General features: G+C 40.8%; 1 protein-coding gene across 1 annotated transcript in view; it reads left to right on the top strand.

Annotated features, from left to right (window-relative positions):
* The first annotated feature begins 3,822 nt into the window (after nucleotides 1–3,822).
* The window catches only part of pth2ra (parathyroid hormone 2 receptor a), a 42,281-nt gene continuing 28,785 nt past the window's right edge, over nucleotides 3,823–17,318 (top strand). Inside the window, exons 1-5 of the mRNA XM_070838023.1 lie at nucleotides 3,823–3,909; nucleotides 8,621–8,726; nucleotides 11,282–11,392; nucleotides 11,776–11,897; nucleotides 12,599–12,696. Coding sequence (XP_070694124.1) covers nucleotides 3,823–3,909; nucleotides 8,621–8,726; nucleotides 11,282–11,392; nucleotides 11,776–11,897; nucleotides 12,599–12,696 — 524 coding nt within the window. The remainder of the gene's footprint in view (nucleotides 3,910–8,620; nucleotides 8,727–11,281; nucleotides 11,393–11,775; nucleotides 11,898–12,598; nucleotides 12,697–17,318) is intronic.

Below are 17,318 nucleotides of genomic sequence, written 5' to 3'. Positions count from 1 at the left end.
CTAAAAATGTATTGGAATGTGGCCCACACATGGAACTTGCGCTGGACTGTATTGTACTTCTTAGTCTCACCGCTAGGTGGAGTAACTGTCTTGAACGAGGCAGCTTCTCTATAAAATGAGTAACCGAAGAAGAAATGTGCTACAGGTGACCCAAAGTGAATTAAGGAAACATAAGAGAGCAAGTGAGTGTAGAAAGTTTCAGACGTGGTGTGCGATGAGAGCACAGCTAATAACTAATGAGGATCACTTCTGCATTACGGAGGAGCTGCTTGATGTTAGCAGTCTAAAGAGCACCACGACGGGTGAGGATGTTTTTGAAGCTGTGCCAGATGCAGTTGGCATGATCGGAGTTAAATGGGACGAGCTGTGTGGAAGTACGACGGATGGGGCTCCAGCTGGGACAGGCGAGCGCAAAGGAATCTACGGTGTCCGCCGAGGGGCAAGAAAGTGGAGGTAAGGCTGTTGATTCGAGCACCAGGGCTCTAGCACAGACTATTTCAAGCTTCTGAAGCTGATGCTGGTGCTGGTGCTCAGTTTTGAAGAGAGAAGGACCTCTTCATGAGCTCAGTGACCCTCTCTGGTTGGCATGTTTAGCGGATCTCACTGATCACCTTAACACACTGAACAAGAGCCTAAAAGGCAAAGACCAGCTTGTACCACAACTAATAAATGAAAGCCCACTAATGGAAAGGCTGTTTTTTTTTCTTGAATCATATTCAGTCATCAAGCAGAATTTACCTACATTTGATTGATTTTGCCAACTTTAATCCACTAGAGGTGAGGCGATATACATCACCTCTAGTGGATTAAAGTTAGCAATATAGCTCACTTCTAGTGAGTGGCCCAGCCCTTTGTATGTTTTTCTGTATGTGGCCCTCAGTGAAAAAAGTTTGGACACCCCTGACCTATACGCTTTCTGTTATAACCACGGATGTAGCTTACAGTGTGTAGCCGGTTTTAAACACTGTATGTGTGTTTATACTCTAGTTTTTGTGTTTTTATGTGAACAAGCATGAGACACTGTTTGTGGCTTCGAGGTCACAGAATATTGCTGGTGGTGGAGTTAATTGTGTTGCATGCTACTGGGTATATTTTGCAAGATGAAACAGCTTAAATGTTTTGATTAATGTCAAATCAAATGAATATGTTTCAGTGTGACAGAGCACCTACAGGGACAAGAGGACATCAACAAAGGGATCTGAGACCAGTATGTTATGTCGTTAAATACAGATGTGCCATCACCAGCTTATTACAGCACACTGATTGACAAATAGAGAACAACTATGATGAAATTGAAAACATAGCAACTAAAGCGCCAAAACAGTCAGTATTGTTTACACAATGGATGAGTCGCACCACTGTGCCAATGAACAAAGGAGCGTTCGATAAGTGGCTAATTTCCACCATCACAACATAATCTCCACGCTGGGAAGCGAGCTGGCAGGATTTCTCTCTCCTCTTTGGCACTCAGACGTGAAGCAGCAGAGCAGCCACATTTCTTCGGCTGTCTGTGAGGTTCGCGTACTGTTTTAAAAGTAGCAAAACATCAGTTTGCCGAAGAGCTTTGCCGTGATTGCTGCACCCTTCTCATCAGTTATTAAGTGCATACTTTGACATTTAATACGCTGCAGGGAAAAAGCTCATCCACGTCCACTTTTTTGATTCCCATCTGCAGCAGTCTACAGGGGTGAAATAAGCACTTTTTGATTTAAGTCTCCTGGCAACTTTCTGTATCTTTCCTTATTTTTCATCACTTAATAGATACTGTATATGCATTTTTAAATAAAGCGCAAAAAAAACAAACAGAATAACAGCACCTTTGTAGACCCAAACGCCACAGTGCCTTTGTGAAACCATCAGTATATGCAGCAGAAACAACAGGTGATAAGAATAACAAACAGTATTCAGATTCTCATCATGTTTATAAGAGACACATACTGAGTCACGTGTGTCCTTGTTTGCGAGTTTGAGGGTCAGAAAATCCATATTATGTTGCTGATATCTACAATATGAAAGCGAGGTCCAGCGAGGGGCACAATACATCAAGTTGGCCAGGCTTTTGAGATGAAAAATGATGGAAATAAACAGGACTGAAGAGTGAAAAGTGCACCTTAAACATGTAGGAGGTCAAAAACTAAACTACACTAAAACTAAACTCAACATCATATTCAGCACAATGAGCTTTGTGAAATGAAAGGATTCTCTTTTACTTGCAGGTTGTTTCAACTGCTGATGGATTAATGAGATATGGAAACTTACTGGATAGAATTTATGTTAACAAAACCAGTTATGTTAAAATGCCACAACATTTAAATCTCTTGAGCCTTTTGTGTCGTCGGTGAAACAATTCTACGCTGACCGTTTGCTTTAAAGAGCCCTTTTAACACCGAACAATGTGCAATTAGCTCGATGACAGAAAAGAGCTGGAAGCAATGCAGGTTTGAATCTGAACTAAATGTGCTCCAGAGAGGCTTTAAGTTTGCACAGCACCGGGGGTTACACATGAGGACTCGCACTGGATTCTCGACACTTGAGGTGTCATCAGGGTGCATGCGTGGGACCTGCCCAGGCCATCGCTTCAACGCTGTGAGGAGGCCTTGGTGGGATGCTGAAGAGAACTCATGAAAATGTGAGTGGCTGACCTTTTCCACTAACTGTGCCGAGGGAAAATAAGTGCTTGAAGCGAAATCACACAAAAATCAAAGCCTATTCAAACTGTTTTTTTGCGAGTGATCTGTAAATGCACCGTGCGCATTGTGCTGCGAGCAAGGTACCAAAATGAGATATTCTTCTAAATAAACAGTCACTTTATAAAGAGCAGGTGAACAGGGCTGTTGTTTCACCCAGATGTGCTGGTGGTAAAGCAACAATTTGTGCTGGTAAGTGAGGGGCCATCCACTTTCATGCCTTCTAAAATCACAACCTGATTGAACAACCAAGAAAGTGCAAACTTGAAAACATGGGAAAAAAAGCTGGCTGGCTTGCGTCTCTCTGATGGTTTGAATTGTCTCTGGTCAGGACCATGGACAGCTCCTCCAGCAAAGTAAGTTATACAAATCAATCAGTTATTTACACACTATTTATTGAGATCACCAATCATGAGTCTGTACATCTACTACAACCTCTATCCTTAGACACTCAATTTGGATCAGGAAAAAACTCCCCTGGGAAGAAACTGGAGAAACATCAGGAGGAGCAACAGAGGAGGGAAATTACTGTTAAAGTTTAGTCGATTCAGACATGAAAAGGAATTTAAAAAAGAAAAAAGAAAAAACATTCAGTTTCATCTCATATCTTACAAAACATGTCTGCGCGTGCCACGAATTAAACAGCGAGGGGAGAGAGAGCGATCCCGGATCACGTGGTGGCGCCTGAGTTGGTGAGGCAGGTGAAGGCAGCGTGCCCCTCTGGGCTGGGGAGCGCGCACAGGTGGAGCGGGATTCATGACTTGTCATTCACTTGAACGTGAAGCTCCATCAGGTCCGGCTCGTTCCGCGCCACACCACGGACCACACCACGGACCACACGGACATCTCCGGCGCGCTGCGCGACACCGAAATGGCACTATTTCCACTCATTCCTCAGGAGCCATCTGCGGGTGTGTGACGGCGGAGCTGATCGGGGAAACCCACGTGGAATGTGCGATGAGTGTGATGAAGTGCTCCGCCGCATCCTCTCCAGCTGCGCCGGGCAGCGCTGCTTTTCAGCCCAACTTGCGATGAAACTTTCCGGCAACGTGAAGCTCAGAGATGCGCGAACAGCGGAGGGGATGTTCATCTTCAGAATGAGGTCGCTGAAATTCAACATTTTGCCCTGCCGGAGATGAAGGCAGAGCGACGAACTATGAACTTGTTGGTGTGGATGTTGGTTTTTTACTTTTTCTTGTTGCGCTCTTCGGGTGACGCACAGGTAATTAATCACCGTGTCCGCTTCGGTTTGTCAGCAAACGAGCTTTGACGCCAGTTTTTGCTGCTTAAGTCGTATTTTTTATTTTTTTTTTTGCGTTATAACAACTCCCTCGCCAGTCTGTTCTCAAACACATTAACCCGATGATATTTTGGGATGTATCGCCAGCAGTCAAGCTGTAAACAACACGGATATTTTTTACGGCGCGTTGCTCCATCTTCTATGGATCTTTCTTTAAGATTCAAGGTGTTTACTCTACCAGTACACTCGTGTAAGATTCTTTTGATGGGAGCTCTGTTACATCAAAATAAAAAAAATGCATACATAGGACAATTAAAGAACTATATATGGAGCAAATATGCATAAAAACAGAATATGAGGAATGACAGCAGCTAGAGGTAAAGATGTAATAAGATGTAATAATATGTATATCCTTTAGATAAGAAAATATAAGGCGGCCTATCGTATATAAAACAGAACTAAAGTGATAAAAGGTGCTTATGTGGTCAGTGAGAAATATCAGAGATGCTGAGGCTGTTGCCCTGTAGATGCAGAAAGAACAAGCACAGAGAAGTGGCCATCACCTGGTAACACAGCAGTGTGGGTAATAGATGATGTAGTTCTGTGCAGCGCTGAGAGTCACCTCACCTGTTGATATCTGGCCAACACTTGTCTCTTTTTGTCTCACAGAGTCTGAACTGCAGAAAAGTCTCCGTGTCGTCATGAGCATCACTTTTGTGGGGCTGCTTTGTGTGATTTGAGGAGATGTATTAATAACTGCAGTCTGCCTGTTTATCTCACACTCTGCCTTCACCAGATGATATCTCACCGGAGCTAAACCCTCTAAATAAATAAAAGTGTTTTACTCCCATGTCAGATTTTCAACGATCCACGTTGAACGTTGGAGGTGATGAGCTGAAAAATAAGGAAGGAATAAGGAAAAGAAGGAAGAAGGCACACGAAGGAGTGTGACATGAACCACTAAAATTGGCAGCAGACTCCTGGGGTTATGAGTCACTGACCTACGATGGACTCAGAGCTGCTCAGAATAGAATGAAACCTGCAAACTGGCCTCAGATATCTGAGTTAGACAGAATTGAGTAAAACTGGGTGTGAAAATGTTCCCCTAGTGTGCGTCTGTCTCATTCTGCCTTTTAATGGACTCATTTTCTGTTCTGTCGATGTTCTTATCAGCTGACACAGACGCTGTGGTCGTGTATGCGAGCAGCACTTCACCTGTTTTTTTCTCTGTTTTTTCCCACTGGCTTCATAGATAACCCTATTTAAAATCCGCAGCCGGACTAAGTGAGGCATACCTATACTGGCTGAAATCTGACTTGGTGATGTGCGTGTGTGAGCCTGAATGGTGACAAAACCAAAAAGCCCCTCTTTGCCAAACGTGATGTGGGAATCAGACAGTTCTAGATCAGTGTATTTTATCAGGAAGCTGACTTTTCATTGGAGAGAAGGGCTGTGCCCATGCAAAAAATCCTATAGGTTTTGTTAACAATCCCATTCTGGCCTGGTCTTGGATAATAATTCAGGCCAGGAATTTCCACATAACAACAGAGAAACATAAGTTTTAGTTTTAATACTATGCACACCAAACTGCTTCAAAAAGAATCAAAAAAAGTTAAAACAGATAAGAAATGTCAGTCAATTATTTATTTACCTATATCCATGGGTACAAACTCAATCAAGTGTTGATGCTATTTATTCGTTTTTTAAAATACAGAATTCACTTAGGAAGAGTATTTGGGTCAATATGGCGTGCTGATGGCAGCATGCTAGCGTGCTTGGTTGTTTGTTTTTTTCAACACTAACTGTCACTTTCTCTGGAAAATCTATTTTGTAGCATTTAGCGTCACTTTAGCATCCCGCTGCTTGTCTCAGCTCCACTTTTTCACTTTCTCTTGTTCCGTCTTTCTCCTGCACTGTGGGCTCTCCGCACACTCGCCGACTGTGTCACCAATTATGCATCATGACAGATCATTCTAGCAGGTTAGAGGCAGGCGGGGGGGCTGATGCTCCGCAGCTCTGAGTGACTGTATCTGCCTCCTGCTATTTTTGCTAGGATTTATCCTTTTTTATTCAGCATAGCTAACGCTGGCCTGCCACTGTGGGCCACTGAGCTGGCCAGGCCTGACGGACAACTGTTCGTTGTTGGACAGCAACTGCAACAGCTGCTCTGCGCAAGCATGTTTTCATACAATTAATTCCCTGCGTGGCTTTACACCATAGATGCTACCATCTGCACTCTGCTACTTGTAGCTGCCTGCTGTTAGTTGGCTGGTGAAATCCAACGGTGTGTATTTACATAGGTGCATGAAACAAAGTGCTACGTGTTCACCTCCATCTGATTTCAGTTCTCTTAGATGTGTTGCTGACAATCAGTTACTTCTTGATCGGGCAGATAACACACAGACGTGTGATTTTGAGCCCAGAGTCTAAAATTAGACATACAGACCAAACATACAGACATGAAACACATATGGTCACAAGCAGCACTTCGACTGCTTTTCTGAACTGCCTGAATATTTTGAAAAATCTTTTCTGAAACATACTGTATCTGTGCTGCGCCTGCAGGTATCTTCGTATTTGCATTATGAAAAGATCCAGGAATACTGAGTGACTTTTTTCCTGTAACATCCCCTGTGAAAAAACATGTTCTATTATTATTGTAGTACTTTTGTAAAACGTTGCCTGGAGGGCATGTTTAATAGTGATGCAGGCAAACGCGTGAGCAAATACAGTTTGACTCTAAACGTACTGTCAGTAAGTCATAATTGGCCCCTGGTATCACATATGCATTTCCAGAAGATTCTTCCTCAACATTAAAAAATTGTCGGGACACATTTTCCACAATGTTGCATCACAAATGTGCACCAGAGTTCATTAACTACACACATATGGACATTATGCAATCTGTTGTAAATAATGCCGCAATGTTTGTAACAGATATGTTGAAAATGTGTCATAAGTAAACACCCCATCATCTCTGATAAACTGAGACAGGGCAGCACATTTTTTCCATGGTGGGGAGGGAAGGCTAGTGAATCGCTGCTTGTTATTTATGATGACCCACCACAGCTTTCTTAAAGAAACACTAGCTTGTCTTTCATCTCCATAATTACAACTTTACTCCTCTGTCCTTATCTCATTATGCAAGCCTTGTCTGCTAAAAATGAAGTTTGTATGCTTTTGCTTTAATATGTTTTGGAGCAAATCTAGTCACCGCTTGGATTAAGTTCAGCAGCCACATGTTTTCCAGACGATTAAGAGATCTTGTGCTGCACAGAAGCCACTGGGAGGTGTTGGGGTGGATGGTGGGCGTACAAAGCACAGGACTCTGGAGACCGTGAAGTGTGTAATGTGTCTAGTGTGATTGGATTTATGCTACAAAAATAGTCAGGGAAAGATGGTGGTTAGTTTGCAGCCTTGGCTTGAAATATTTAAGAGGTGCATTGCATGTCCTGTATTTAACTAAGAGCGCCCACTGACCTTCTTCTGCATCTGTAACATGTTTTGGCATGAATCCAGTGTTCAGTGAACACAACAGTTCCGGTTTTCATGGGAGTGGGAGACATTATCGAAAGTCATTTACTTTAATAAACAGTCAAAATGGCAGGAAACATCCTCTGCCATTGTGCGCACTGCACACCCACTCTGAAACTCTTTACAGAGGTGATGAGACAGCCTGTAAAGGACATTCATTATGCCTGAATAGTCTGCCTAATGGTCTGTCAGAAATCTAATTCTACATGGGTCTATAAACTTGACTTGACACTATTTTGACTTGGTTATTTTCCTCAACAGGCTGACAGCTTATGAGACAGCTTGAATCCATAATGACATATTTATTAAAATGTTCGCTGCACGTGAAATATATAGAAAAATATCCATTTCTACAGACATTTCCACATCTAATCTTTGACTTGACATTACGCATCTGTGGGTGGCACATGCCATCTTAGCAGATGTGGATCTTACTGTTGCCGAAAGCTAAAATTGAAAAGATAAAAAAGATAAAAGAGTAAAATACATTCTTAAAGATGTTTGTAGCCATTGCAGTGGCTTGAAAGTGCTACATTCAATTTTTCTAGTTTTGAAATTCAGACTCAGATGCTTCACTGACATAGATCAAGACACTTAAAGGAAAACAAGGATGACAGCAGTGGTCAAAGTCAAATATTACAATATACAAAACAATGTTCCTCCACTCTGAAATCGGAGCGTTTGATGGGTTTTATGCTTTGTATAGAATAACAATGTTTCACATACAGCCGCACAAATAACACTATGTTCTTAGTTTAATTTAACATAAGGTTAAACAGATGCCATCGCTCCCGTCAGATGGTTTGACAGACGGAGTTGTTTTGGACACAAATGCTCTTCTCAGTTTCACGGCAATTCATCATATGAGAAATGACTCTCGTGTGACATCATGTTGTGAACGATCAAAGTTTAAATGTTTGCGACACACCACTAAGTTAAGGAGCCTCAGGAGGTCTGAACGCTGTGCACTGCAAAACATGCAATAAAAAAGTTCTCTATGCTTGCTGCCATTTTGGTTTTTCCTGTCATGACTTACCTCCTCCAGCCACACATGTTGGCCCTGGCCCACAGCAGATGGTGTATGGCAAGAAAATGAGTGATTCACACACACACACACGGACATGGACACAGCTCTGATTTTGTCTGTTGTGCTCCACAGATGGGGTTTGACGGTCCTCTCTCTGCGCAGGAGCAGATGTACATCCTTTATGAAATCAAACTGCAGTGCTACCAGAACCTCTCCAACATTGACCCAGGGTCCACAGGTACAAAACGGGCACAGGAAGGTGCATTTTTGTAAAATGTTACACAATTCTGCACATGTGGGGTAATCTGAAATTTCTTCAGGTTCACGTGGAAGCAATGCAGTTTCTACTGGTAAAATGGCAGAAAACTTTAAAAGATGAAATGGTGGAGAAAGATTTTCAGAACTTAACTATTTGAGTTATTTGGAAATATTAAAGGTCCCATATTATTACGCAAAATGTACTAATGTCTTCACAACATAAACGTGTGCCTGGTGTGCCTAGAGAAACTACGAGACTATGTCTTTACCTCCTGCTCCATCTATCAGCAAATGTTTTTGAAAACATCATTTCGATTTGGCTCCCCTTACGATGTCATAAATACACAAATAATGGGAAAAAAATGGCTAAATCTTTTCTTGGTCCTTTTTAATTTAGCCAAAAACATCTTTTCTCATCAGTCAGTTTACTGACTCATACAAATTTCAGGAAAATGGTTATTAGTGTGCGTCAGTGGTTACATTGATATGTTAGAGATGGATGGTGGAACAGAAGGATCGATTCCTCCAGGAGGATCAATGAAATGATGACATGATCTTCTTCCAAGTTACAAAGACAGTAGTCAATATCCTAATCCTGAAAAAGGATAAATGTGTATGGGTGGATAGCTCTGAGCCTTGCAGAAGGAGGTTTCTGTGATTCACGGTGCCCTCACTATGATCACAGCATGTTTCTGCACCTGAAACCAGAGCTTTTGCTACACATTCTCCAGACTGGACTCATTTCTCATTCAGGATCCATTTGGCTGTGTAATAGCTTGCTGTTACCTCTAACTCTGTCATAATAAAACGAGTTTGCCTGGTTAGCAGGTATCAGAAACGTTTTCATAAACTCAAACAGTAAAAATGCTAGAAAATTTTGCATTAAAAATGTCTGATGCACTACTTGACCCATGTTGGCTGTCACTAACAGTTTGTATGTTGTTGAGCAAAAGAAAAGATTGTTCATGACATATGAGCCCTGCAGTCACTTCCCAGAGTTCCTGGCAGGATATGATGAGTTTATCGGCCCAAAAGCTGAACAGTGGAGCCAAATCAAATGCTGAAGCTGTGATTTTAGATGCTAATCATTTCACTTTATAGCCCTCCATCATACTTTTGGGATGATAGTTATTTTGGACTATAGTTTTTGTTGTAATGTAATGCCCTGCCTTTCAGCATCAGCACAACACTGACATAATAATATTAAGTGTTGACCTAAGCTGAGTGATGTGACTGGATTGAATACAAAGAGCATTGCTTTGTAAAGTTGCACTAACAATATTTAAAGATGAGATGAGTCAGCAGAGATGCAGATTTAGTTTTTGGAGCATCCCTGTTACTTGTCATACTGTAGGTGTCCAAATGTCCTTAAGTGACTCCCACATTTCTCACTACACAACAAAACCCACACAGCATCCTGCACAGCAAAATCCACTGACATCCACTGGTTTCTGTTAATAGCTTTTGTTGGCAAAGGGATAAAGGAACATATGATCCTACAGAGTCAGTGAAAAACTGTGAAAAGCAGGTGGTGTTAGTATACAGGAGAATAGCCATTTGCAGAGAACACCTCAGTTGAATAAGACAATGTGCATGACTTAAGTACATTATGTAAATTATCATGTGACAACATGAATCTTTTAAGATAAAGTCCAAGAACAGATTCTTAAAGTCAATCTTAAATTTTCTGATATCGAATCAATAGACTACAAAACAAGCATTTTGAGGATTCATGTTAAGTTTACAGAGCTAATTTCAGAGAAAATTGGCTTATGAGGAGATTTAAACCACGTTTCAGAGACACTAGAGACAATGTAAGCAGGTTTTCCCCTTGTTAAGACCATTATAATCACACCGGTCTCGATTTGGCAATTTTAAACCACAAAAGCCCTTCTTCTCTTCTTCTCAGCTTTCCGATCCTGTGGTTTATAAGCCTGAAGAAGTTGAAAATGCAACATAAAATAATGTAAAATCAGCAAGGATTCTAACTCATAGAAGCTGATATTTCTCTGCTCTTGCATGTCATTTCAGTTACTAAAACACCCCACAGACAACTAGACATGGATGGGAGAGACAGTCATGAAATGCTGAAGTGCATGAAATGCTTAAATTTGTCTTATTAGGACAATCTCTGACGATTTCTATTAACTTCTATATTTCTATATACTAGTGAATGTGTCTGATATTCATTCACACTGTGATTTGCCAGCTGTGCCCCCTTGCCCCCTTTTTCTGTGACGGCTGGCTTTTCATCCCGTTTTTGAGTTTGGCACAACTAGAAACACTTTTGCCTTCAAACATGGCTGGACAGCAAGCCATATGAACTACTTACTTTCTCTCCAGCCATTAAATGTTATAATGTGGCTCTGCTTTTCTCTCTCATGATAAGTCACAACCAGATTTCATTGATCATCAGAGGAATCTAATGTGAACAGGCTGTTGGATCACATGAAAATGTAACAATCCAAAAACAAAAGATCAGTTACCAGTTGACTGTATGTGTACACTGACTTCCTCTTCCTCTTGTCGCTGTAGATGAGGTGTGCCCTCCAGACTGGGATGGTCTTATTTGTTGGCCCCATGGTTCCCCTGGGCTCGTTACCAAGGTTCCCTGCCCGTCTTACATCTATGACTTCAATCACAAAGGTTACAGGCAAAGATTTTGTTTTCCTGTTGCAGACGTACCATCACAGACGCTGACTAGAAGACTGCATGGAACTTTAAATGTTAAGATTATTTTAAAAGTTTTTCAGCCTGATCTTTAAACCGAACTGTCTGAAATATTAAAAATAAAAACATTCTTTTGTATTTGTACAGTACAATACAAAATATTAAGAGGTTTAATTTGCCAAAATAATCAAATTTACCTAATTTCAGGTAGTGCAGGACATTTAATGTATCACAGCTTCTCGTAATTTCACTTCACTAGACTGCTGGGATCCAAGATCCACTTGAAATGAAATGCTTAAATCATAACCAAACCATTTCTTCAAAGCTTTGTAAAATAATGTGGACATATGCGTTGACAGGACATGCTTACAGGAGGTGTGATGTCAACGGTTCCTGGGTGTTTGTGGACCACTGGAACAAAACATGGACCAACTACTCAGAGTGTCTCCGCTTCCTTCAGCCCAGTGATGACGAAGGGAGAGTGAGTATGACTGTAAAATATCTAAGCAGCAACCGATGTATTATTCGCATACAAGCATGGACAGACGTGTCAACACACAGATTGTTAGCATGTGTAGCTATCAAAGTTGTGAATCTCACAGGACCTTCAGGCCAGCTAATCTGGAGGCTGACTGTGAATCATCATCTTTTAAATACTTTGTATAAGTATAACTGTTAATTTTAGTTGACTCAGTTTATCCACCTTATATTCAGCCCATTCATCAAACCAACCATGTTGCCCGAGGGGCTGTTTGTCACTGGCCCTGTGAAAAGGAGACATTATGTTAGATTTCATACAAACAAGTGCTTTGTTAGAACTCCTGATGTTGTCTCCAGTTTCAAGCTCCAGCATTTGTAAAGCCTCTTAGCTGTCAGAGATTTAAGGATTTAAGACTGCCACACGCATGCTAAGACTTTATAAGTCTACCTTTTTTCTGTTAATGGGACTGGGTTAGTGATCTATTCTTTTATTTGGCGTGTGCACAGGCTATAGCAGCATTAGCATTAACTTCAACTTTAATTGTCAGTGCACCTGTTAGTCCTTCATCCTCTCCTGTCAAAATGCAAATACACAATGATTAGACCCCTAAAATATCAGCAGTGAGGGCTTTCTTGTTCTTAGTGCAGCTTCCTGACTACTGAACTGGTGACTGAATAGCAAATATTTATCTCTGTTCACAGCAAGACTTCTTTGAGCGGCTATATGTCATGTATACCATTGGCTACGCTGTGTCCTTCAGCTCTCTGCTAGTGGCCATCTTCATCATTGGATACTTCAGGTAAAGGAGGATTTTCTAATAATTAAATGGTGGGCTGTCTATGTAACATATCAGTGGAATAACAGCAGGTGGTCCTCTGCTTTGTTTGCATCTGCACATCCTATTTTGTCGTCTATTTTAGGTTTGATTTTTAACAAATTTCTACTTTTTGACTTTTAAAAGCAAAAATTCTGTTTCTCGATCCTCATCAACTTAATGTTAACTCTACACTGTACACTTTACTGAAGTGTGGTTGAGTGCACATTAGAAGTGGGACCAACCTTATGTTACACACAAAACTAAAAAAGTGCACTCAGAACAGTGCAGATCTCTGCCAGGCGATGTTGCCCCGAGGGCACCGCTACTTGACTTACAGTCAAGATGGCGGTGAAGATAAGAGAATCTTTATTTATGTTGTGCCGTGCATAACTACAGTGGATCATGACATAACATCTGCAGATGGTCTGGGTCAAAACATGACAAAACTTTTCTATGGTTGTCAGTTTTTGGCCTGAACAGCCAGAGTAAGGCTTGTTTTTAACCCAGCTGATTGGTGAAAAAGCTTTTTGTTCTGTGATGTTGATGACTTGTGGCTCCTGCCAGTAGTTTAAGAGGAGCTAGGAGTCAGCCGTCAGTGGCTGTATGAAACACTCAGTAAACAGGTTTTTCAAAAATTGTGAATCATGCAACCAGAGAGGTCGTTCACCGGAGGCATAAAGGTACACAGAAAATATTACATTGATCAGTCCAGTAATTTGAGAGATTAGCTGCTGACAGACAGACAGATCCACGCACATGCACACGCTTAATCAAATGTGTGTCGCCCTTCAGGCTTACCCCTGGTGGAAATAATATAACCAACACCACAGAAATGAATAAATGATGAATGAATGAATATATAACTAGATGATGTTCTGCACCAAAATGACCTTGTTGTGTAACTTGTTGAGTTAAAGAGATGATGAACAATGAAGTACTGTGAAAGTGGCATTATTATTGGCAATCTACCAACACAAATTATATTCACTACAATATATACTATATATTTAGATTTGCTAATATATCATAGTAACAACATGCATATAATACATTTGATATTTTTTAGAGGAAAAGTGGTCACACTTTTAGCCTGTAATACTTTATTTCACAGTCTGCAAGTCTTCATAATTTCCTAGAACATTTCCTGGAAAGAACTGTAACATTTTGTCCTAATCTGAAGCAAAATGGAGGCATTATTCAATTGGTGCACTTCCAATTAATGAATTTCTTTGAACTGCTCCAAAGAGTCAGTAAACCAATTGTCCACAATTCAGTATACATAGAGAAAGTTAGGAAAGTTACATGGGTCTAAAAGGAGATTTCTTTTCAAGAAAGTTCATTCCCCATACCATTATATATTGATTTATTATATATATTACATTAGGGGCGCTCCGGCATGTCATGACTGACTATGAGTCAGCATGTTGAAGTGTCCTTGGGCAAGACACTGCCCAAGGACTGATAAAGCATAGCTTCATGAATGTGTGTGAAAGAACAGTGTCCTCCAACTTAGATTCCTCCTGAATGAATGATGTGTGAATGATGTGTGAATGGGTGGATGAGGATGTCATGTAAAAGCTTTGAGTGGTCAAAATGACTAGAAGGGCGCTCTACAAATACAGACCATTTGTTATTACAAACTGCCTTAAATCTTTAACTCCCCAGGGCTTCCCATGGCTCTCCTAGTTTATTATGTAATTTTCTAGTAGACGTAATCATCCTACCAGCACTTCAAAAACCTCCTGAAATCCCTGTCCACTTGAAACTGTTTGTAATACAGGAGCACACTTACCTGAAGTGGCCCTGCCTTTGTGTTTAGTGAAAAAGACAGACTGAGAGGAGGAGGATAGAAAACACCCTTAAATAAATCCTTGTGAGCTACCCCCTTGTCTCACCATAGCCCGATAACTCAACACCCAGCTAGGAAGGGACCAATGACTGATTTGAGATTACAAAAAACTATTTTAACCTTTACGGGACAACACAGGTGTTGCCAATTTCTGTTAATGGCATGTCTCCCATCTACCACGAGAAAGTAGTCCATCATAGTGAACACAGTGTCACTGTTAAACAGCACTCCTTTGACAGATACTAAGTGCAAAAAGGGACTCTCTCAGGTTGTGAATAGCACCATTTTCACAGCAAGAGTGGGCTGCAGGGTGTCATTGGCAGAAGTTATGTCAACTACATCTAACTTCTCTGTCAGGAAAGGTGCTCAGAGCCGTGTGTTTAAATAGCAAATCTTCAAACAGAGCACAATTTCTGGATTGATGGTGGTTTACATTTAAAAGAGCCATCAAGATGCCTTTTGACAAACACAGGTCTTATATTGGACTTCATAAAGAAGCTTATAAATATTTAATGCGGGCTTTTCCTCAGCTTCTCTCTGCGTCTCTGTTTGCTATGTAAAGCTAAAATACATTTTTATCAAACTACAGTCAGTAATGAACTTATTACAGTGCCGAGCAGCTATGGAATATGTCCTGGTTAACTACTAATTTATATCATAATTGAAACACATTAAATAGAAATAACTCAAATCTTAACAAACATTAGAAAGGTTCCATACATTCACAACACTTGACACAATCGTGACTCCCTCGCAGTGCACTTGTAATCGGTTTGTGACAGTGAATTAAGGACCAAACACTCATGTAGCTTTGGTTTTAGTCAGACATGAAAACCAACTTCAGCTACCTTGTAACTTCCCCTACATTCAACACGCTGTCACCAGCTTCAGCACTGAAGATGATGTCAATAATGAAACAGGAGGCTGGGAGCATTAATTATAAGCAGCAACAACAAAGGCAGCAGCAGCAACAAAATTAACACTAGTGCTCATTAGGATGTAAATGTACTGCATGTTTGTATACCAGACTACAATTTCTGATACTCCTGCAGTCACTGACAATTTCAAGACACATTTCAGACCTCTGAAAGAGGCTAATACATGGAAAAGCACTGCCTTCTCTTATACATTTCTGCAAGGACAGCATGTCACTGTCAGAGCCCAGCGACTTTTGTACCAATGATGAAGTGGTTCAGAAAGTTGCTGACAGTTTCTTGGTTACCACTATAGTTAGTGAAAACAGTGTGACTGCAGAAAAGTAACTGAAGAAACAACTCAGTTTGAAACCTTGACATTTAAACGAAATAGTTCCACCTACTTCCTGACGGAGCAAAACTGGACCAACAGCACAGTATATTGTTGTACAAAACTGTATGGGTGTAGAAAAGGATGATATGATTAAAGCCTTTGGCCAAAATCGAACCATTCAATGGTACTATTACAGAGCTCATCTCAGGGACGGACTTTGAATGAAAAATGGCCCCGAACTTATAATAACGTACATGTAAAATAGATCAAGTTGAACAAGGGGGTAAACTAGAACGAGGGGAATGTGTTGCTCTAATGAGGAGGCCGTCCGGAAGGAGCACATACAAGCACAAAGGCAACAAGGTGACAAGAATCTCTGTAACCATCCGACCAGCAAAATAAATAGCTCAAATGTGTTCGTGAAAAGATTGGTGAGCAGGCAAGACATAGGATAAAATGATAACATAATTCTTACCTCATTAAATTAGAAAATTAGCATTTTCTGCACAACATGCTTTTCACACTTTCATTTGGGGTGGAAACTAAAAAACATATCTTGGTCCCCTGACTTTGGCCTCGTAAAAAATTGAGGTGGCTCAGACATCCTGCCTTAATCACACAATTTCTTGTAATTAATGGGTTTTTTTCCCTTTAGACTGAAGATTCTATCAATGGACATTGAAATGTAAAATCATGGAATTAATGTAGAATCAACACAAATAAAGTATATTTAAATTCAAATGCTGTTGTTTGATTGCATCTTTTTGACTTTGAACACAGCTCTGAAGGCATTTTTCTGACAGAAAATAGTAACAAAACCCAAGCCTATATGTCAAAGTGCCAGTTGAATTTCAAAACCATGGAGGTCATGAACGTTAAGTATCAGCTTAGAGGGCAATCATTTCTTATATTCACTAAACTACACGTCTAGGTTTTATCTCTTATTCCACAGTTCCACATGTTTCAGTAATAAAGCGGGAAAGTAACAGATAAAAAGAGAAAAAGAAAGCAACGTTTGAAGGAGGTACAGCTACTACATCAGAAACATTGTTAGTGTTTTAACAGCACCACATGGCTCAAATAACTTAATTTATTCTGATTGCAGTACTGTATAAATAAGCTTTATTGTCAGGCTGTCATTAGTTGTGAGGGTTATGATAAGAGCAGGCGATCATGCCTACAGAGAAATTTACACTCAGAGACATGATTTAACACAAGGTTCCATATCAGTGGATGCCATCTTGGTTATTTTCGAAAAATGCCTCTGTGGCGCACCTCTGTCAGTCGTGCTTTCAAACCCTCCTCACATTAGATAAACGGTTGTGATTGCTGCGTCTCAGGCCATGCTAACTATAAAGGAGAGCGGCCAGACGCATCTGCCAGAACACATAAAACATGAGCAGCAGATTGGTCTGGTTCCCAGGCTACAAACGCCCACTCGCCTGACAGATGGCTGTCAACATGAAGCCCCAACTAAAGGCTTTTTTCCCTTCCATCTCTACTCAGC

This window comes from Pempheris klunzingeri, chromosome 10 (genome assembly GCF_042242105.1).
Source record: "Pempheris klunzingeri isolate RE-2024b chromosome 10, fPemKlu1.hap1, whole genome shotgun sequence".
Lineage (NCBI taxonomy): Eukaryota > Metazoa > Chordata > Actinopteri > Acropomatiformes > Pempheridae > Pempheris > Pempheris klunzingeri.
This window is presented reverse-complemented; position numbering and strand designations above follow the sequence as displayed.